The following is a 23,740-nucleotide window of genomic DNA, read 5'->3' on the forward strand; positions in this document are numbered from 1 at the left end:
TAAAGCACATAACTGTTAATCAGAAGGTCACTGGTTCCATCCCCACAGCCACCACCATTGTGTCCTTGAGCAAGGCAGTTAACTCCAGGTTGCTCCGGGGAGATTGTCCCTGTAATAAGTTCACTCTAATTTGCTTTGGAAAAAAGTGTCTGCCAAATGTAAATGTAAAAATGTAGTGTAGTTTCCAACAACCCAGAGGGTATGGAAGCAGGCCAACACCAGCCACCAGTTTTTCTCAGAATATTAGATTTGGCTGTGGCCTTTTAAATGCTCATAAAATGTGCCAGGGAAGGTGTCCATTTTCCTTCTTATTCTTTCAGAGGGAAAATACCCTGTGGAGACCACACCCTAACCTGAAGGGGAGGGTAAAAAGTGGTGAATATGTCATATGGGCCAGAAGCCACCCATGAAAGAGGTGCAGCAGTAGGTCCTGCCCTTCGTAGGGGAGGAGTTCTACAAACGCAGCGACCGGGGCAGAGAGGGCTCTGCCAAGGGAGACGCGGGTCTACCGAAAGGGAGAACGCACCGCGGAAGATACATTGAAGGAGGTTACCGGTGTAACCAAGACCTGTGGAGCACTTACTACAGTACAGGGCACGTTAGCACACGCACTGGGTCCGGCTATAAATTCCTCCACTGGATTTGTGAGCCAGAGGGCTAGGAGGAAGGACATTCAGGGTTCACAGATCGTGAACATGCATGGGAGAGAAGAGTGCACAGCTTCAACTCGTGGTTTCACCTGACTGGGCAAGCCTCTGTTTGAAGACAGCGTTCCCATTCCACTGTCCAGCTGAAGCAGACAAAGAGCTGCTCAGAGCATCTAAAGCTCTGCGTGCGATCCATGTACATGCATAAAGCATGCACCGGACACAGCAATGATAAGGCTGGGTCTGCCTCCTCCAGTGGCAGCGCTTGCAGGCTCACCACCTGATCCTTAAAAGTGGTCATGGGAATCTTGTGCACATAGCCCGGTCTGGGTCTCAGGATCACGTGAGAGTCTTCCGGACCAAACTCTAGGCATTCTTCGCTGACAGAGAATGCTTGCAGTTCCCCGACCCTCTAGATTGAAGTGAGCATGGTAAGGAGAGCGGTCTTCAATAAGATGGCCTTTAACTCGACTGACTCTAGGGGCTCGAACAGGGCTCTCTGTAGGCCTAAAAGGACCACGGAGAGGTCACATGAGAGGTAAGAGCAGCTACATAGACCTTGAGAGTGGAGGGGGACAGCCACCCATCCAACTTCTCTTGCAGGAAGGAAAGCACTGACCCAACTGCACACCTCTGGAGGTCTTTGCTATGGGAAGAACACCACTTAACAAAGATACGCCACTTCAGGGAATACTGCTGCCTTGTAGAAGGGGCTCTGGACTGAGTGATCCAGTTAGGTCTTCTGTGTCCCGTCCAGGGACCAGACATAGAGATTCCAGAAGTCTGGGCTTGGTACCAGACGGTGCCCCATCCCTGAGAAAGAAGGTCCTGCCTCAGGGGAATTTTCCAGGGAGGTGATGCCGTGAGGAGCATGAGGTCCGAGAACCAGGTCTGGGTCGGACAATACACAGCCACGAGAATTACCTGCTCCTCGTCCTCCCTGACCTTGCACAGATCCTGTGCAAGTAGGCTCACTGGGGGGAACGTGTATTTGTGCATCCCCCGGGGCCAGCTGTGTGCCAGCACATCTGTACCAAGGGGCGTTCCCATCAGGGCATATCAGAGCGGGCAATAGGAGGATTCCGGGGAGGCAAACAGGTCTACCTGTGCCTTGCCGAATCGACTCCAAATCAGCTGGACCACCTGGGGGTGGAGTCTCCACACTCCCCTTAGTGTTACCTGCCTCTACAGAGCATCTGCTGTGGTGTTGAGGTTGCCAGGGATTTGAGTGGTCCACAGCGATCCGAGTCGCCGCTGACTCCAGAGGAGGAGATGACGGGCGAGTTGCGACATGAGACGAGAGTGTAAACCACATTGGCAGTTTATATAGTAGTGTAGTGAGAGTGGACAAGCTGAAGGATCTGGTTCGGGCAGCTGAAGGTGGCTTCCACGATTGCATCAGCTCATTGTGCACCTCCGGGAAGAAGTGGACCGGAGGGGGGCGTGGCTGCGAGCAGTCTGCCGATCCCAGAAACCAGTCAACAAGCCGCAAGTGCTGAGGGGAGGGTTCCACTCAAGCCCAACAATTGCGGCGGCCCGGGCAAGCATGGCGGTCAGCTCCACGTCGGCCTCAGACTGAGCTGCCACACCTGAAGGCGAGAGTCTGACATCACCAAGGTGCTCTCCGACACAGCGATCGACATCTCATCTGGCTCGTGAGCTCCGAAAGAGACATTAGGCTGGCACTGATGCGAACTGCCCGTCTCATCCCAGAACTGGATGTGAGCAAATGAGCGTACCTAGGAGTAGGCGGTCCGTGGGGATTACTCGGTGGAACCGTACCCATTGTTCTCGCAATGAGAATATGAACCATAAAAGAACGCTTCCTCAACTTGATTTTGACCCAGGCACGTGAGACAGTGATCATGACCATCAGAGGCAGAGAGGTAACAATCCAGGAACTGCACAGAGACTGGAGGGCATCTTTAAAAAGACGCGTCTTTAAAAAGACATTCAACGTCAATGTGCCTGCTCTAATTAAGGAAATATACTCTTTTAAAGCACTATCAAACCACCCAGGGGCGTAGTCTTTAGTGGAGTGCACAGAATATCCAACAGCACATGCTTCTGAAGAGGTGAATGGAATAGTAGTAGTAATCAGCTTGCTGATCAACAACCACTCGAATTAATCTGCATTGCAGCTCCCTTTTATAGCTCCCGTATGTCGGGGGGAGTGGCATGCAAATTCTACTTGCCAATTCTCATTGGCCTTTTCTCAAAGAACTGAAGGAGTCTGGGGCTCTCAAGATCGACCCCTAGTGTCACTTCATCAACACAACTTCGAGCAAGTGACAGAAGGGGAACATGTGAGCTAAGTTTTATACATCTAACTAAAAAGTGAGTATGGCTCTACTTCTTTTACCATGTCAACAAATAACCTCAATGAAAAAAAAAAACGGTTTTATATTGACAGTGACATTACCATCAATATAAGGTTAAAAAAAGTAAAAAATAAAAAACATGTAAAAATATGCTTCCAAATGCATAGGTTCATGTATGTGCTTTTTCAGATATTTTTCTCGTCTAGGTGTGCTAGGTGTGTGAAATTATTTATTTAATTCCATTTTATGTTTTTTTCATGTGCAGCCTAATATAATGTTTACTATGGCCATAATGTGGAAAAATCATTTTTGGTGAATTGACTACAGGAGTCTTATTTTTGTAATTATATATATATAATGGTCCTGTGCTGTAACAAATTTCATTTTTTTAAAGTACAAATATTCCATGTAATCTCTTAATATGGTCATAAAAGCTGAATGCATAACTAATTATATAATAATTAACCATCATTTTGTAATAATGCAATTACTGCAATGCAATGATTAACATTGTTTATATATATATATATATATATATATATATATATATATATATATATATATATATATATATATATATATATATACAATTTTAATCATGAAATCTGCCTGCTGTGCTAAAAGTGGTTCTGTATCAGTCAGTATAACAGACTCACGTATTAATGCTCACTCTTTCCCAGTGAGCTGCCTTCCCAGGCAACATTTTTAGGCATCATGGGTGTGCTCCCAATTCACAGGCTGTTCCAAACAGTAGGCATCAAAATTATGCAGCTTGAGAATCATCAACATCATACAATTTTAAACATTTGTCCGTAAACATGACCATTCTGTGTGTGTTTTTGTCCTTGCAGCTCATCTCTCACCAGTGCACTTTGATGTACATTAGTGAGGAGATGGGAGAGGTGGTCCTACTGTGCTCTCCTGTTTTTCTTTATTGTTTTACGTGCAACGGCCACACGGATTTTTGGGGACACAATTCTGTCTATCCTGAAATAAGTAGGAAATGTAACGTAGATAGATTTTGATGTTTTCTTTTTAGCAATGTCATATCACATTTTAGGGGTTGCTATTGCTATTAATATCATAACTTTGCAACATGGGTAATTTAAACACCGCTGAATGAGAGACATACACGAACCACAAACATAATATCAACCAGTTATCCTTATACAGACACTGTCAGCCATATCAGCACAAAATAAAAACATATTCCGTGCTTTTTGTATAATTCGAGCGAATAAATATATCCCAAACGGAATTAGTGTAGGCCTATTATTAGGCTATTTTTCGATACGTTTAGTGTCAGCGACAAAAATGGCCTTTTTATTGCAATCTGGGGAAATGCATTGGACGGCAGCTTTCAAGTTATCCTGTGTAGCATTGGTGATATTTCTGGGTAAGTAAAAATAGCTTCTGCTATGGAACAAAATAAACAAATAAGCCCATCATTAAAACGATCAATTGTTTTCGCGGTGTGTTTGAGAGAGGGGGCGGGGAAGGAGAGCGACAGTGCGCGCATCATAATAGCAGATAAGGTGTTACGTTTTTAGGTTTGAATGCATTTGATGTCATTTCACACTGCCAGCCGAACAAATGTGTTCGAAATTTCGTCAGGTTTTTCTACCTAGACTGTTAATGTTACACATAATATAAAAGCAGGCTAATAAAGGCTACTCTACGTTATTACATCAGAGCGTTTGATGGTGATGGTCTGAACAGACACAATTAAATAGTACTGATCCTTTGTCAGTTGCATTGAATTTAACGTGTAATGTCTTGTTATTGTAATCGGACATCAGCATCACCACTGCGCTGCTCGTGTTGCCATTGAGCGCCATCACATCAGTGTGGAACGCCATTTGGGACATACATTGGTAAATAACTCCCAGCCAGTCTCAATCTGGTTGTCAAAACTGAAGTAGTGGGGATTTTGATTCACCCCAGAGCAAGTCTTCTGGATCAATTTACAAATAAATAAACATACTCAGATTCGAATGATTTGTTCAGTGAACCTTTATGACCAGTAGATGGCGAGCAGTATCTTTTTGAGTATTATAGCTCACTGTATCATTTACGCAACAGATTTTCTGTAAAAGCTATAGAATAAAGGTGATAACTGAGTTTATATTATTACAGTTTTGGGTCATTTATTTTTTAGTGAAGTGTGTAATTTTGAGGCTGAGGCCTGTGGTTCGAACTAGGGTGCCAACCAATATTCCAAGGCCTATTGTACTGCAGGCATTCTGTCCTCCTCCGTTTACATCTTCGGACCAGGAAAAACTGAATCTCTTGTGTCCAGTGCGAGCACTGGACACTTATGTCCACAGGGCTGCCCCGTGGAGAAGATCTAATCAGTAAGTGGATAGCTGAGGCTATTTCTCTTGCATATGAGTCCTCTGGCCAACCGTGCCCTTCGGTGGTCAGAGCTCACTCTACTCGAAGTATGGCGGCCTCTAAAGCCCTCGTATAAGGAGTTTCCCTTCAGGAGGTTTCTGATGCAGCAGGTTGGTCCTCACCGCTAACTTTTGTGGGGTTTTATAGCCTGGACCTGGAAGTTGCCCCAGGATCCCAGGTGCTTTTTACTGATTTGCCGACAGTTTTTATCATCTGGCATTTTGTAATTATGGCGTATTGGGTATTATCATTCCCAAAGCGTCATCGACGCATCGCAAGTTCCCTCGTAAGGGAACGTCTCAGGTTACGACTGTAACCCTAGTTCCCTGAGAAGGGAACGAGACGATGCGTCGATGACGCTTTGGGAACGCCTTTGCGTGAACACCCCTGAAGCACGTATGTCAACTAGTCCAATGGAATGAATGAACGCCACGGGCGGGTGACGTCATGACCAGGAAAGGATATAAGCACATCCGTTGCGTTACTCGCGTTAGCTTTTAGAGCCGAAGCAAAGTCGATCGCAGGGATGCAGGAAGTATGACAGGGCGACGCATCGTCTCGTTCCCTTCTCAGGGAACTAGGGTTACAGTCGTAACCTGAGACGTTTTTTTTAGGCAGCCCAAATTACCCAGATAGCAAACCGACACTGAATCAATGTAGAATCGATATCTCTGACGTTGACTTTGCATCTTTTTGATATCAGAGTCATGTTGAATCTATGTCATCACGCCACTGAAAACAAACATAAAAATCATTATTATTGGTTTACCTAATGTTGAAACAATGTTGATTTCAGTTTGGTGAAACAACGTTATACAATCAACATATATTCTTCTTTTGTTTTTAAAATCCCAAATACTTAAAAATGAATAAATCAGCCTATATATGTGCTCTTTATAACGTTTTCTACAGTACAAAGCTTAATACTTAACTTCACACTGTTGCATTCACAAATGGAATAATATATAATATAATATATAATAACAAATTTCAGGCTAATTTAAAAGTGGTGTCAATTTTACAGATTTTAAGAGTTAGCTTATCCATAAAATTAAAATGCATTTTTATTCTGTGAAACACAAAAGGAGATAAGGCAGAACATTTGGGACTGACATTTCTAGTCACCATTTTCTGTCATTGCATCTTTCTTTTCTATAAAAGTGAGTGCCTGACTGAAATTCAATATTGCATAATCTTCTTTTGTGTTTCAAAAAAAAAAAAAACCTGTGGTTTTAGTACAGTAACCATAGTTGAACATTGGCATTTGTAGTAAAACCATAACCACAAAACTTACCATGGTCATATTTTAACCATGATAATTGTATTGACACCATTGTAATAATACAGCACAATGAAAAGTTTGGTAATAAAATTAGAATTTTGTGTTTCCTCTGGTTCTACTACCATAATTAAACTATTGTTACTGCTGAATTTTTTTTTTTAATTTACCGTTATGAAAATTAAACTACAGAAACCATTATTTAACCATGGTATTTAAAAACCATAACTACAAGATTTACCATGGTTACTACAACACGTGTTGTCACGGTACCACAATTTCAGTAGTCGGTACCAATACCAGTGAAATTTCACGGTACTCGATACCATTTTCGGTACCAAAGCAAAACACAAAAACAGGTACTCTTTTAATAACAAAGTCTACAAAACATTAGCAACAGAACTAAGAACAAAAATATGCCATTGAGCAACACTTTCATTTAAATATATTATTTTTGAATTATAACAAAACACTTAGATAAGATTTTTGAACACTTATATAATATTTGCTTCAACTTTTGCAACTTTTAATTTAAGTTTTTACCAAGTACTAAAAAACAAATCCTAAATAAACAAGCATACAATAGAATGAATAAAAACATATTTCCAAACTAATGTGCAAAGTGCTCTCTTATTACTAAAGCTGCATATTGACATTTTTCTTCACGATAAGAAATGCATAGTGACATATATATAGATATTATGATGAAATAAGTCACGAGCAATCGCGTTCTAATCGAGCTGCATTAAGCGTGCGCGTGCGAGGGATGAGTTCACCGAGGCAGAGTCTCTCTCAGCCGGGTGAAGTTTCAATCTCTCCCCCTTAGATCGGGACATTCGCGCAACTTATAGAAGAGGCACCGACCACACAGAGAAATGCCAGTTTCTGAGTTTATAGTTATTAACATGAGCTGCTTCTGTATTATTTGAACTTTAATAAAGCAATAACGCTGCATTTGACTACATTTAAGATGTAACACCGGGATGTTTCCTTTAAAGAGCTCCGCCTCCGATTATTCCACAACGGTATATGCTTCTGAATGTACTTTTTTTTAATCATTCCCTAATACTTTGGGATCTACATAAAATAAACTGTGAAAGTTTAGAGTGCATCTGGACTGATCTGTGTAATTCTTCCTCTGTCAGGCGTGAACTACTGCTCTCACGCGTCAACGAACGAAAATTTTTCTCGTCAATTTTGTATTTGACGATGTCGATAATGTCGACTAAACGTTTCAGCCCTAATGCAAATGATAATATGCTTTTAAACTCACCTGCATTATTTGCTTGAATAAATCTGGGTGTCTGTCTTTCATGTGCTTTATTAAGTTTGATGTGTTTCCTCCTTTTGTCAGAAAATTGTGAAAGCAGCGTTTACAAATAGGTTTTTGCTGATCTATGATGTTTCCCTTTTCATCAGCCTCAAATACAAAGAATTTCCAAACCTGGCTTTTTCCACTTTTCATTTCGACATGATTCAGTTGAGGCTCCGCAGCAGCTTTGCTTGCCGTCATTTTTTGCTTGTTGTGAGCGTTCGAAAGTTCCGCCTCTGCATGGGTACCGGGTACACCCGGTACTCGGTACCCCAGTACCTCCAGAAATTCTGGTATCGTAAATAATTTTGTGTTTGAGTACCGACTTGGTACCGGGGTACCGGTATTTTTGACAACTCTAGTTACTACAGTCATATGTTACAATTTTACTAAAGTAAAACCATATTTAATTAATTGCGAGAGAGCAATAATAAAAGTTAGTTCACCCAAAACATTTTATTCTCTCTTCATTTACTCACACACATGCCGTCCCAGATGTGTATGACTTTCTTTCTTCTGCTGAACACATTTGGAGAAAAATAGTAAAATATTTTAGCTCATTAGGTCCTTATATTACAAGTGGATGGTGATCAGACATTTGAAGCTCCAAAAATCACTGACATTCAGCATAAACATCATCCATAAAACTCCAGCGGTTAAATTAAAGTCTTTTAAAACGATATGATCACTTTTTGTTGTAAATAATTTGAGAATTTTCATGTTTGGGAGATCTTTACCTTTAAGTTAAGCAATCCCTTAGTGACAATATGCTTACAAGCTAAAGGTTGTCTTGAAGGGTTAGTTCACCCAAAAAATGTAAATCCTCTCATCATTAATGGCAATTTTCCACTACATGTTATGGTTCGACTCGCCTCAACTCTACTCGCTTTACTTTTCGGAGCTTACATTTCCACTGCAGTTTAGTACCACATCAACTCTACTGCCGTGACATCATTTTAAACGTGACACAAACTGACCAAAACAAAAACACGAGCGCTAGCTGTTAACTACTAGCTCATTGTGCTGCATAAAGCAGTTGTTGCATGGTGATTTACAGTTAAATTGGCCTGGCTGTTTTAGAAGCAAGCTTCCAGTAGCTGGTCAACTAAATAAAGTGAAGCTTTCAAGCAGAGTATAGAGTTAACATAACAAAACATAACATATACCACCACTCGTCATGGACCAACTCCAGTCCAGGGCACTCTCCCTCCCATTGCTTGCCGATTTAGATAGCCTCCATTTGGTCGAACCACTTCCACTTTTCCTTGATGGTTCTGTAGTCACTTTTACATTTTTTTTGTACTTTTCCCTACACTGTTGGTATGTCCAGTGGTAGCCGTGTGTCCAAAAGCTGAGACACTTACTGAGAGACATTTTAGTTTTGCATCGTTTCTTTCTTTGCTAACGAGTGGACCATGACCATGTTTATTGACCATGGTGTGGTTTTGCGCACAGCGCGTGAACAAATTATACTGTTATCGCTGTTGCCAACTTTAAAACGTGCGGGTTGATGTTAGAAATCCAGTGACGCTGGTAGTGTCGATTCTCCCTGATCAATCAGTGATCTGCAGGATTTTGACATCACGTTTAGTATCGGCTTGGCTCGCTTGGAACCTCGACTGAGGTGGTACTAAAAAAGGTACCAGGTACTATCCACAGTGCAAAACCCCCAAAAAAGCAAGCTGAGTCGAGTTGTACCGTGCAGTGGAAAAGCCCCATTACTCACCCTCATGTAATCCCAGATGTCTTTATCTGCAGAACACAAAGGAAGATTTTTTGAAGAATTTCTCAGCTCTGCAGATCCATATAATGCAAGTGAATGGTGACCAAAACTTTGATGCTTTAAAAAGCAATCCAATCAGTTTTGGCTGGAAATCATGATTACCAAGGAGGCTGAGGATGTTATTTATAATGAAAAAGGAGTTACATTTTGGTCTGTTCTCAAACAAAATCAACTGGATCACTTCAGAAGACATTGATTAAACTACTTTTATGCTGGCTTTATCTGCTTTTTTGAGCTTCAAAGGTCTAGCCACCATTCAGTTGCATTATATGGACCTACAGAGCTGAGATATTCTTCTGAAAAACATTGTTTGTGTTCTGCAAAAGAAATAAAGTCATACACACATGGGATGGAATGAGGGTGAGTAAATTATGAAAGAATTGTCATTTTTCGCATATCCCTTTAACATATAAGTTATATTTGCATACATCTAATTTATCAAGTAGACAGCCATCCATATAAAAGCAGAAAAAAGTATTGTGTGGTGTTGGTAGGACTGGAATAGATGTGTCCAGGATGACACAGGTTGAGGCCAACATCTGTAATTTCTCAGTCTTCAGCTGGGGCTCACAGAAAAACAGAAGACCTGCAATAATAAAAAGAATACAATTAAAATATTGCCATATTTCTCACTTCAGCAACAAATCATATCTTGTCACAGGAGTGTTCCCAATACTATAACTTCTCTTATGATGCCTTTAAAACCTTAGAAAGGTTTTTGTATCTCTGCGATACAGCATTTGAGATGCTGAAGTGAGGAGCAGCGAGTAAGTTGGTCAAATTTCTGTGAACATTATTGAAAATTGAATACCTGCAAATACTAAGGTCATGTGACTTTGTATTAAAACTCTGCCATCAATTAACCTCAATTAATCTTAATTTAAATTAACATGGCAGCATTGTGAGAAATCTACTGACCTCATTGCAAATGATCCTACATTTTATATGTTGTTTTGATGAAAAATAGGCAAAATTTTAAACACTTTAATGTTTAAAAAAATTTAATATGTTAGAAAATGGCAGTATACTCATTTGTTTTCATAAATTAATTTCTGAGGTATTTTTTTGTTATTGGCCATTTAAGGGTTTTTTAGACGCATCTTTATAAAGTTGCCTTTCCGTCTTTGTGTGATTCCTGGATGCGGACATTATCTCTCCACCTCCGACGGTCACGGGCACTGCCTCGTGTCTGGTCAGCGATCACACTGAGGCAGTATTTGTGGATGGTTCATGTCCTCATTGTGAGAATATGACCATGGCAATGTTGCGGTCGCGGCTTTCCTTCTTCCTAAGCGGGAAAGCCACTCTAGCCACCCCCCCACGCTGCACCTTCTACCCACGGGTATGAGGCCAGCTCTGCTGGCGCTGGAGGCGATTTGGGGAGTTTGGTGCAGTTTCAGCAGGTAATTCCCAGCGGATCTCCTGTTCCCCAGCACGCTCATTTGCTCCTGTCCGGTTCCAAAATGAGACCAGCCCGCCTCATGGCCAGCTTGACATCTCTTTCGGGGCCTGTGAGCAGGATGAGTCTTCGATCGCTGCATCGGAGAGCGCACTGGCGATGTCGGATGCTGAGGACTTGACTGGGCTGCCACCAAGGGTCTGCCCACCCAGTCTGAGACTGACACAGAGCTAACCACCATGCTTGCCCGGGCCGCCGCGAGCATCGGGTTGGACTGGAACCCTCCACCCTCCCCTGAGCAGTTGCGGCTTGATGACTGCCCCCCCCCCCCCGGTTCGAGGTGCACGATGAACTGACGAGGTCATGGAGGACATCCGCAAAACTACATCCGCTCTCACTATCCTTGACGGTGGGGAGGTCCACGGGTACACGGAGGTCCCTCAAGTGGATAAGGCGGTTGCTATGCCCCTGAGCCTGTAAATCGCTGCCACCTGGCGGGATCATCCAGCCCTCCACTCCAGAGCCTGTAGGACTACATCGTCTCTGGCAACCAAAGCCTACAGTGCCTCTGGACAGGCCTACGGAGAAGCAGATGGAGGCCATCCAGCACATCTTACCCTGGCACGGCTCAAGATCCCGTACCCTGTCTGCTCGCTGAGGGCGTCCCCCTGTGGCTGCAAAAACCCAGATGGCTCCACCTCAGTCGCTAACCTGCCCTATGCCAGATACGCAGAGCAAGGTAAGTGCTTCAAGGATCCCCTCAGCGCAGCCACCACGTGACGAAGCAACGCTCCTCAATATGGGGTGACCTGCTCCTCCCAGCCACGAGGCCCCACCTCCAGGTACGTTAGACACGATCGCCCCTTTAATGCCCCTCACCCTGAGCTTGGATGCGTGGCTAGCGCTTTCCAACCCATCGCAGTGGATGGCCAGGACCATCCAAATCGGCTACGTGATTCAGTTAACCTGGTGCCAGCCCTGGTTCAGCGGCATCCACTTCAGTTCAGTGCAGGGCAAGAATGCCTATAGAGCCTGTCCCTCCAGCTGAGATGGGGGAAGGTTTCCACAGCCCTTACGTCATCGTACCAAAGAAATGTGGTGGGTTACGGCCAATCTGTGCGATCTGTGAGTTCTGAACGAGCCTTACACAGACTCCCATTCAAAATGCTTATGCAGAAACACATTTTGACATGCGTCCGGCATCAAGATTGGTTGCGCCGGTAGACCTGAAGGATGCAAACTTTAACGTCTCGGTTTTACCTCTACACAGACCCTTCCTACGGTTTGTTTTCAACAGCCGGGCGTATGTAAAAGGTCCTCCCCTTCAGAGGCTCCTCCTTGGCGGTGGTCACGCTGCTCAGGTTGATGCATATGAGACCGCTTTAGCACTGGCTTTAGGCTCGAGTCCCGAGATGGGCATGGCGCCATGGCACTCATCATGCCGCTCTGCCACTACTTATTCAGCCCTTGGACAGACCTCATGTTTTTGCGAGCTGGAGTTCCACTACAGCAGGTGTCCAGACGCGTTGTGGTCACCACAGACACCTCCAACGTGTGCCATGCCGTTCATGGTCAGAACCGCGAATGGGTTGGCATATCAACTGCCTAGAGTTGCTGGCTGTACTGCTTGCCCTGCAGAGGCTATTGCCGTTTATCTGGGGCAAGCGACAGTAGTGTACATAAATTGTACTTAAATTGCCAAGGCGATGTACACTCTCCTCGCATGTCAAAACTCTCCTGCCATCTCCTCCTTTGGAGTCAGCGGTGTCTGAGGTCGCTGTGGGCCACTCACATCCTGGGCAGCCTCAACGCTACAGCGGACATGCTGTCACGGCAGGAGATGCTCAGCGGAGAGTTGAGACTCCACCCCCAGGTGGTCCAGCTGATTTGGAGTTGAATCGGCAAAGCAGAAGTAGACCTGTTCGCTTCCCGGGAATCCTCCCACTGCCCGCCCTGGTATTTCTGGACGGGGCCCCCCTCAGGACAGATGTGCTGGCACACAGCTGGCCCTGGGGGCTGCACAAATATGCATTCCCCCCAGTGAGCCTACTTGCTCAGACCCTGTGCAAGGTCAGGGAGGATGAGTAACGAGTCACCCTCGTGACCCCATATTGGCCCACCCAGACTTGGTTCTTGGACCTTACACTCCTCGCGACAGCACCTCCCTGGCAGATTCCCCTGAGGAAGGACCTTCTTTCTCAGGGATGGGGAACAATCTGGCACTCACGCCCAGACCTCTGGAACCTCCATGTCTGGCCCTTGGATGGATACTGAAGAAATAAGTGGCCTACCACCAGCAGTGGTAAACAGGATCACTCAGGCCAGAGCTCCCTGTATGAGGCAGCTTTATGCCCTGAAGTGGTGCTTGTTTGTGAATTGGTGTACTTCCCAAGCCAAAGACCCCCAGAGATGTGCAGTCGGGTCAGTGCTTTTCTTCCTGCTGGAGAGGCTGGAGGGGCAGCTGTCCCCCTCCACCTTGAAGGTATTTGTAGCTGCTATAGCGGCCCACCACAACGCAGGGGACGGTCAGTCCCTAGGGAAGCACGACCTGATCATCAGCTTCCTCAGAGGTGCCCAGAGGCTGAATCCTCCCAGGCCACGCCTCTTCCCCTGATGGGAAAGTCCTCTCCTTGAAGACAGGCCTCCTGATTGCTCTCAACTCCATCAAGAGGGTTGGGGACCTGCAAGTGTTTTCTGTCAGCGAGACTTGCCTGGAGTTCGGCAGATTCTCACGTGATCCTGAAACCCCGGCCGGGCTATGTGCCCAAGGTTCCCATGACCCCCCTTCAGGGATCAGGTGGTGAGCCTGCAAGCACTGGAGGAGGCAGACCCAACCCTGTTGTTGCTGTGTCCGGTGCGTGCTTTGCGCACCTACTTGGATAGCATGCAGAGCTTTAGACACTCTGAGCAGCTCTTTGTCTGCTTCGGCGGACAGCAGAAAGGGAACGCTGTCTCCAAACAGAGGCTTGCCCACTGGATCTTGGATGCCATCGCTCTGGCATACCAGGCCCAGGCTGTGCCTATCCCTTTGGGAATATGAGCACACTTTACTAGGAGTGTGGCATCCTTGTGGGCACTGGCCCATGGCACCTCTCTAGCAGACATCTGCAGAGCAGCAGGCTGGGCTACACCCAGTCGAGCTCACGAAGTCGTGGACCCTGGATGTCCTTCCTCCCTGGCAAGTACATGTTGATGAATCAACCTCATCTCTATGTTTAATATATTTTCTATTTTTGACCTAACAACGTTCTGGTATACTGACCAAATAGTGAATGTTGATTCAACATTGAAAATTGATCGACAACTGAACCCGACCCTTACAACTAATTATATATGTTAATAGACATTGGCCCAAACTACCTAGTTGTGACTTTGTTTGAAAGTGTTTGAAACTGTTTGAAAACAGAAATTGCACAGAATGCAAATGACACACTTCACATTTTAAGCTAAAGTATGTAATTTCTTTGCCACTTAGTGATGTCCAGTAGTGATGGGATTTCCGGCTCTTTTCAGTGAGCCGGCTCATTCGGTTCAACTCACCGAAAAGAGCCGGCTCTTCTGGCTCCCAGACGGCTCTTTTAAAAAAATATGTTTTGTATTTTTTCAGGTCAAACAATTTGCGGTAGTTTGACTATGATTGGTGTTAAAACAATTCTAATTAAATTGTTAGGGTGCACACAGTTTTGCATATGCTGGTGTAGATTGTGCGTTAAACTGGCTTTATATGAGATTTTGTTTTGGCAAATTCTACACTGTGATCTAACATTATCTACATTATTTAAATGCATCCAAATTCTTCTGTTCTACTGACACATTTTCCACTTTCCAGCTGTTGTTTTCACAGCTGTCCTTCCTCTCTCTCTCTTCGGCTGCTAAGTGTGTGATACAGCTGTGTCTCGTTTGGAAGGGTGCATCCTCCGGAGGTCGTATTTGTCGGCTGCACACATCATCGAGGCTGTCTCGTTAAAAAAACAATTTTTGTCTTTCTTTTTCTTATTTTTTTATCTATTGCCAATGCCTTATTTACATTCCCAATAAAAAAATTGACTAAAATAAAAAATTAAATGAGACAGCCTCGATGACGTATGCAGCCAACAAATGCGACCTCCAGAGGACACATTTACATTTATGCATTTGGCAGATGCTTTAATCCAAAGCGACTTACATTGGAATTATTACAGGGACAATCCCCCCGGAACAACTTGGAGTTAAGTGCCTGGCTCAAGGGCCAGCGACCTTCTGATTAACAGCCCTGTGCTTTAGCCACTACACCACCACCACTCACATCCTTCCAAACAAGACACAGTGGCTGTGAACATGAACACAGCCAGTGAACGTCTGTGAGTGAGTTGGCTCCACCCTCCCAGCTCTCGAGTAAACAGTACACTGAACTGAGAATAGCCTCTTTCGGTTTTAAATACTTAGAACTGATAAATATGTGTATGTATAATGTACAATCTTATTCAAGGTAATCACTGAATGAAACACCAATGACAATAAACACCCTTATTATTATAACTTCACTGAATAAAATTTAATAATCAGCAATATGCGCTTACATATGGCTTTATTGAATGTGTTTGAACGTGTATTCCATGAAGCCAGGGTGTTATCATTATGTACAGCGACGTCATTACGTGATGGTGTAAAAGAACTGGTTCATTGAAACGAACCTTCCAAAAGAACTGATTCGTGCCAAAGAATTGGACTTCCCATCACTTGTCCCACCAAACGGAATTGCAAAAATAAACTGTGTTTTCGAAACAGCTTTCTGAATGTGCCCCCCATCTGCCATTGGTCAAACAAAAAAATAGCCCCGTCCCCAACTCACGGAAATGGTTGCATAACATTTTTGCTTAAAACAAACAAAAAAAAGCTATTTTCATAGCTTATCAGAAACACAGTGTTTGCAGTTTTCGAAAAAAAAAATACATATGTAATAATAGTTGTCTCTGAATATTAATCTGGGATAGGAGAACATATTTAAACAGAAAAAGTTTAAAAAAAGTTTCAGCTTTAACTATTGTGTTCCAATGTGCTAGAAAGCACTGCATTTTCTTCACTTAAAGGTTAGTAAATCCAAAATGAATATTTTGTCATCACTTACTCACCCTTACATTGTCCTTTTTAGATTAACATTATGTGGGTTGCAAACCAACATGTAGGTCTGTGGAGGAACTGCAATTAAAAACTATAATAATATGGCATTTAAATTAAGATAATTTGGGAGAAAGTGATGGACCTTGATGGAGTGGATCAGAAAAGTTCCAAACAATGACAGAAATACATTCTGTCATACTGTATAACAGAAATTAAAGGTTACTATACAGTAATCTGATTGCTCATGCTGCTACTGTAAAGCATAAATACAACTTCTCAATTGTGAATTTCTGTTTATTAAATACAGTATATTTATTTACACATACAGTATACTGTATACTACTTTTAAACAGTATGTTATGCAAAGTGGTTCACATAAATTATAAAACAAATTAAAGCTGCAAGCAGCGATGAACGTGCCCTCACACCCTGTTGCACATTGGGGGCTGATGTGCCAGGGGAATGTCCAATTTTTTAGCATATTTTAGCACTTAAATTTTATTAAGAGTATGTCACAGTGTAAAACATACTTTCCTGTTTCCAGTAGGTGGCGCTATGACTATAACTGAATATTGGCATATAGAAGTGTTCTGGGCAGGACTCTTATAAAACATGTGAAGTTTGGAGCAGATTGGACATTGCATGTTTGAGTTACAACAACTTCCTTTTTCAAAGAAACCTCAAAAGCTTCACAATTTAGCATCGCAAATGCCTTTAGATTAGACTGACCAAATTTTATGTTGATCTAATTTAATCTCTAGCAGTTCGTTAAAGTACAAGGCCTGGAAATGGCAAAAACTGAGCAAACATTTAAGAGAAAAATCACTATGGCTGACTTCCTGTTGGGTTTAGGGCATGGGTCCAAGAGAGTAGGTAATGGCATTATACATGTGTACCGATTTTCGTATGTGTAGATGAAGCGTAGCATAATGTGCATGTCGTTGAAAGTTTGTAGGTGGCCATTTTGCCACACTTAATTCTGAAACCCATATCAAATGTAAATTTTCACCACTTCTGATGCGTGTGCAAAGTTTCATGAGTTTTCAAGTATGTTTAGGCCCTCAAAAATTAGATTAATTTGGGAAAAAATTAGAAACTCCTAGAAAAACAATAGGGACCTCACACCATTGGTGCTTGGGCTGTAATAATAGTAATAATAAACGGCTAGAAGAACAATAGTGTCCTCGCACCATCGGTGTTCGGGTCCTAAATATTAAAAACAAATTAATAGTAAAAGCACCCAAATGTAAGAGATAATCAATAAAAAAAAAAAATTGCAAGCTAGCCTATTTAAAAACCCCATGCCTTTTAGTCCATGGCTTTTGTATTAGGTAAAATGCTATTTATATAGCTTCGAAGGCATCTATAAGCAAGTGTACTCCTAAAAGTTTACTAAATTAACTATAAGCTGATATACACATTAACTTTTGGGAACTCAGGAGTGTATATACATTTTTATCCAAAAAAACGCTCTTGAGGATGAGAATACCTAAAAGAGCCTAAAACCATCTGCGTTTGAACCTTCAAATTATGGTTTGTGGCTGAGATGTGTTTTTGCTGAACCTGGCAACCCTATATGCTAGTAACATGAGCCAACCAATTTAGAAGCAGTCTTTTATAAATGACAGTGGCTGAATCTTTGGCATTTAGCTTATACTTTAGCATGTTAAAGTCAAAACATTAGTCGGACCTTTAAAGACAAAAGTTACGATGCTTCAGGTTAAACAGATAAAACAATAAAAATAAATATTGTTTTAGTAATTATTTATTTATTACGCAAATGGTGTTCCATTCAGTTGTACCTTAGGCCACTTGGGGGTCATTGACTGCTGGTAGATGTGTGATCAATATATTAATCTTTATTCTTTCTCTTAATAGTGCATTATGTAAGATTCAGAAACCTGTATTTTTAATGACATCTATGGCTGTTAAGTGAACCGAAGCAAGCTACCTGTTGTTCCTGCTCGCACTCATGCACTCACTCCTTATGGACGCGACCGAGCGAGCATCTGCCAAAACAAGGACATGTACAAAGTAATGTACAAAGAGTCTGAATGTGATCCACCGGCATCATGCTGACAGATGAGCTAGCATAATTAAAATTACACAGTTATGATTGTTTTACAACAAACTTTGAGACTAAACTAAAACTACTTCAGCTAACATAGCATACTGATACACAGATACAGTTAATACTACAAAACTATACCAGACAGTTTACTGTTGCACTATTGTTTTGTATATCATATGTTGTACTACGATCAAGAAACCAGTGTATTTCCTCTATACCTGACATTTAGTATAAAGAGAAGATCGTTTAAATTATTTGAAAGTTACAAAGCAAGGTAGCTTGCAATGTGTCAGCATTAGCAGGCAAGATCAAGTTATAGAAAATGACACAGATCAGTCCTTTTGGCACTATATTTCACATGTTTTGCAGTTATGTAAATTCACCTGCCCAATAAGAAGAACGCCAATACAGGTTTTGATCCCCAAAACCGAACGAAGGTCTCTCCAGGAATCAAATGCCCTGCCTGTGTTCACTCTAGTTTTCACTTGACCACGATCACGTTCCTGATTAGCCAGACAGGATTCAGTAGATACATTTTAATTTTAAATTTTATTATTTTTTTTATTTATTTCTGGCTTACTCAGAGTTTGTGTAAGAGTCGATGTTGTGCTGGGAGCCGGACATTTGCTGGATTACATCTCTAAGATAACGTTACTTAGGTATTGCAGTTTGTTGTCGCTGTTGAATAGTGGTAGGGAAGCTATTACTGAGGCAAGGCTGTTGGGAGCATGCATAAATGTCACATCATTTGGATTTTCCCAGCAAAACCGGCTCGCTCCCTTCGCATGAACATCAGTCTACTGGCTTTAATAGGCATCCTAGGAAGTCCGGGAAGAGCTCATTTTTTAAGTTGCTTACAAGCTGTTCACACATTGGCAAAAAAGTATGTTATTACATATATTACATGAATAATGTTACATACTGCACCTTTAAGTGGCTATTAGCATTTCAATAGAAAGTATTCTGATGACGTCAGGGCTGGACTGGTAATCTTGCATACCTGGGCCGACACACTTTTGGGCCGATCAGGGGTGGACTGGCCATCGGGAGAACCGAGCAGGCCGGTGGGTCGGCCACGAAACGTGCCAAATGGGATCCGATAAGCTAAAATGATCTGCCTGGTTATGCAGAACGGACCACAAAATGGCACCGCGATATGCAGCCTTGGATGAAGTCACAATGCACCATAGCCTGGACATAGTCTCAAAACAGATAAATCAAGGAACTGTAGGTATATCACCCATTGTTACATGTGGAGTAATACAGACTGTTGTTCATCTGAAGGCTACGGTACAACCTAATGACCGGCTAAAGTTTAGTAATATATTTAGTAATATATTTAGTAATATATTTTTTATATCTTGTACAGCTGTATAATTGCTGAATGACAAAACATTTAATCTTGAACGTACAACACTATAGCATTCTGTATCTTATTCACATAAAGCAGTCAGGACTCTGCCCTGTTAGCATCAGCGTGCAAGCTTGCTATTATATTTTGTGTGTAGGCTCTTATTTGTTGAAACTATTAAGTGTTTGACCATGTCTCATTTATTACATATATTTTCAAGTAGACAATTTTACATTCAATGCAATACAAAACTTGGCTGTGTCTTGTCTGTAATGTCCGGAGTAAACACTCTATCAGCTATCAGCAAAGAGAGAACTATGAGATTATGAATAAAGAGATCCTTCTTGATTTATGAATGTGATATGCCATGAATACCTAAAATGACAGTAAACAGAAAAGTAATAATTACACTAGAAGCCTTTTTAACAGTTTAATATATTATTTGAACAAGGTTCATAAAGTGAGCTAACAGCTTACAGCAGGGATAAATCAAAGCAAAATAAAACAGTGTGGCGTATTAGGTAGCATAAATATACATGGGATAGGTTAAAGTGCCCGCATACCTCCACCATTATGTGTAGGAAATCAGTATGTGTGAGATAGGAATACAATTAAACTCTCCTTATTCTACATTATAATGTAAGGAAAATTATAATGGAATTAGTTCAACAACCATTATTAATTAGATAAATGACAAGTAACTAGATTATTTGTCTGAATAAAATTCTCCACCATTAAAAGTATAATACAACGTCCACTCCGTTGTATCCGCTCACAATTTATATTGTAAGGAATTAGCTTTAATAAGGGAATTATGATTAATTCTCTTATTGGGGTAATATTATTCTCATTGCTTGTTGTAAATAATATTACAGATATTTAGGTATAGCTTTGAAGCTAAATCCATGAGATTATTTATCAAAATATACCACAGTCCAATTATCTATAAAAGGGAACTATGAAAGTCGGAACAGAACAGGGGAATGAAGTTATGAAAAGGGTAATTTAACCATCTGAAAGAACCATCAGTTTCAAGTCAAGTCAAGTGGTTTTTATTGTCGTTTCAACCATATACATTTAGTACAGTACACAGCAAAACGAGACAACGTTCCTCCAGGATCATGGTGCTACATAAAAACAACAAAGGACCAACACAGGACCACATGAGACTACACAACGAAATAAAATACCTATATAAAATACCTATGTATACCTAAATAAAGTGCACGTGCAAACATGTGCAAAAAAGTACGGGACAGTACAACAAATTTCTGACAATGAACAGGACAATAGACAAAGTGCAGCGCCGACCAGTACACAGTAGTGCAAAAAGATGACAGTTTCTTACTTCAAATCACCTTTGTTAACCAAGGGGTTCGCAGCTTATACTAAACCTCTGTTTAGTTAGTTAATAATAGTTTAGTTAGTTGCATGTGGCTACCTCCCCCACCTGTAATGTCTCTGAGGTCCACTGGTTGCTGGACCAGTGTCAGCAAAGGGAAAGTAAAAGCTGATAAGTGAGAGCAGACATCTCTTAGTGTGTCTGCTCCTTTGCTTATTACGGTCTTGAGACGTCTGTTGGATTATTTATTAAATAATGAATAATTGTGTGTCTGATTGGTCCAGATGCTACAACAGTTTACAGCATATTTACAATGGATCCAAATACCATGGCAGGCATTGAACCTGAGAAACAGATAAAAGTGATATTTTGTTTGTTGATGTAATCGAATACTATCTTTATGTTATAAAATTCCTGTTGATGTCTTACAGCCAAACCAATGACTTGAGGCATCACTGAACATGTAGTATCTCTAAGAATATTTGCTCTTTTGTAAAATAATTGTACTGCTTTGGCCTCATGAGACTGTTGCTGTTGCATGTCATGAGGATTATTTATTTCAACAGAAGGCAGTTGCCCTACTTTCACATAATCCTTCTGGGGGTAGTACACAAATTGTTATTAATTAAAGTGTTTATTTTGTTTTTTGTTTTTTCACTGAACTACTGGTTCATTGTAGGAAGTCAGCAGAATAATAATTTTCTTGTCTCAACCGAGTCGAAATGCAAAATGGAAAAAATGCAGCTTTTCTAAAAGACACTAGATGGAAACATTTAAGTAAATGTAGTGGAATGTCATCTGGAATTACAATAGACCTAGTTTAACTAGATCATTCCCCCCAAAAATATCCTCCAATTTCCAGTCCTACACAGCTTAATAATGTTAGAGTTATGACCATATTTAACAGGTTATTTTATTGAGCTATTAGACATTGTACAATGTTCCACTTTAATTGTATAATTTACTCACTTTTTAAGTTAGAATACTTTTTTCGTATGACTAAGTTCAGGCATGAAACCCTGAATGGTGCAAGCTTATTCAAGGTTCTTTGAACTTGTTATCTTTTAGCCAATTAGCTCGCTCACGTGTGATCATGGTGTAAGCTGATAGGTCCTTTGATGTGTAATTTGGTAGCCAATAAACTTGCACTCTCTCTCTTTGCCTAACATTTAGATTTGCTAAGTTTGCAAGTAAGCTGGTTTCACTGCACTACACTTTGAGAGTTTCCATTGAAACCCTCCACCTCCCCAGCCCCACATGTCTAGATCTGCTAGGTGGGGATTGTGTTAATGTCTAATTGTGCAGCAGCATGCCCTACATTGTTAATGCAGCATGTCTTGTGTTTTTCTAATTGTGCAGCAGCATGTCCACATGCTTAAATTAATATGTATGTGTATTTTCTAGCAGTAGCTAGTCTCCCTACTTGCTCTACAGCAGGTACAATATCCTATCAAATATCCCGCATTAACATGCTAAATCTTTACCACTTTTGTCATGACTGAACTATACAGTAAGTAAGCCATTTGTAGGTTGATTTCCTTGGAAAAAGTAAACACTGTGTCTCTGTGGTGCTTTAAAACATTTATTCTCCCCTAACGACAGCTCTGACTGTATAAATTATAAAACAAATCATAATGCAGAATATTTTAATGTTTCATCCCCTAAAGAACTTGGCCTTGATAAGTTCCCTTTGCAAAATTAAATGCGCATTAGTAATACGGATAAATACAGATGGCTTGTTGGATTGTTTGTACAAGCCTTCTATCCTCTAGGAGTATTAAGTTATTAATACATTTCACTCGGCTTCTCGGAAATTACCAAATTATTCCACAAGTCCTAAGAGTTATTAAACTCTTGAATTCTACTACTGAAACATTTCCTTAATCTCAAAAGGCATATAGCAAATACAAAACAAAGAGAAAAAACTATTGAATAAGGCCTACAGCAAATCCACATACAGTATAAACAGATTTCTTTAATATTGATATTGCTGTAGCATTCTTTTTGTTGTTCTAGATTGCTTGTCTTATTTTAAATAGTGGAATACTAGATAAAAAATGAAGCTTTAATAACAGTTGCCAGTTACCTGAATATGACATACAGCGAACAAAGCAGACTATGAGAAACGTATTGCTGATTATTGGCTTGTCAAGACCTGTTTTGTTGCAAAAACAGATGCATGTTTTGACTCATGCTAATCAGTTTCTGTGCAAACATAACAACATTTTATATGGAATATCTCAGTCATCAGGAACACACAAATACACACACTAATTTTTGTCATGCATTGACAAGAAAATGTGTTGCTGTAACAATGCTTTTAACAACTCTATACTGTTTACTTTCGAAATAACTGTACACAGTTATACACCATTATGTACCATTATGTACCATTATGCCACAGACAGAAGCTTTCTGATCTGTTATAGTTAGAGTATTGAGGTTTAAACTTAATAAGGAATGACAAATGGTGCCTTCAATGGTGCATTATATTTAGTGTTACCAGCTTCACCCAATTGCACCCATAGATAGATTTGTTTATTTGCTTGCAGGAATTATGCAGAATTATTTGGATCTGTGATCCAAACACCTGAATCAGCTCTTTAAAATGCTGAAAATGCACTCGACTACACCAAACATCTGGATATATGCCTGGTTCTAATGCTTTATTCCATCATTTGATGAATTAATGCTGCCACGATTAATTGTCAATGCACACAAACATCTTATTAATAAAATTG

At 41.3% G+C, this 23,740-nt stretch overlaps 1 protein-coding gene across 1 annotated transcript in view; it reads left to right on the forward strand.

The window, feature by feature from the left end:
- Window positions 1–4,152: 4,152 nt before the first annotated feature.
- scn2b (sodium channel, voltage-gated, type II, beta) overlaps window positions 4,153–23,740 on the forward strand; it is a 38,107-nt gene continuing 18,519 nt past the window's right edge. Inside the window, exon 1 of the mRNA XM_052106666.1 lies at window positions 4,153–4,364. Coding sequence (XP_051962626.1) covers window positions 4,283–4,364 — 82 coding nt within the window. The 5' untranslated portion in view covers window positions 4,153–4,282. The remainder of the gene's footprint in view (window positions 4,365–23,740) is intronic.

The sequence above is a fragment of the Xyrauchen texanus genome, chromosome 36 (assembly GCF_025860055.1).
Source record: "Xyrauchen texanus isolate HMW12.3.18 chromosome 36, RBS_HiC_50CHRs, whole genome shotgun sequence".
In the NCBI taxonomy this organism is placed as follows: Eukaryota; Metazoa; Chordata; class Actinopteri; order Cypriniformes; family Catostomidae; genus Xyrauchen; species Xyrauchen texanus.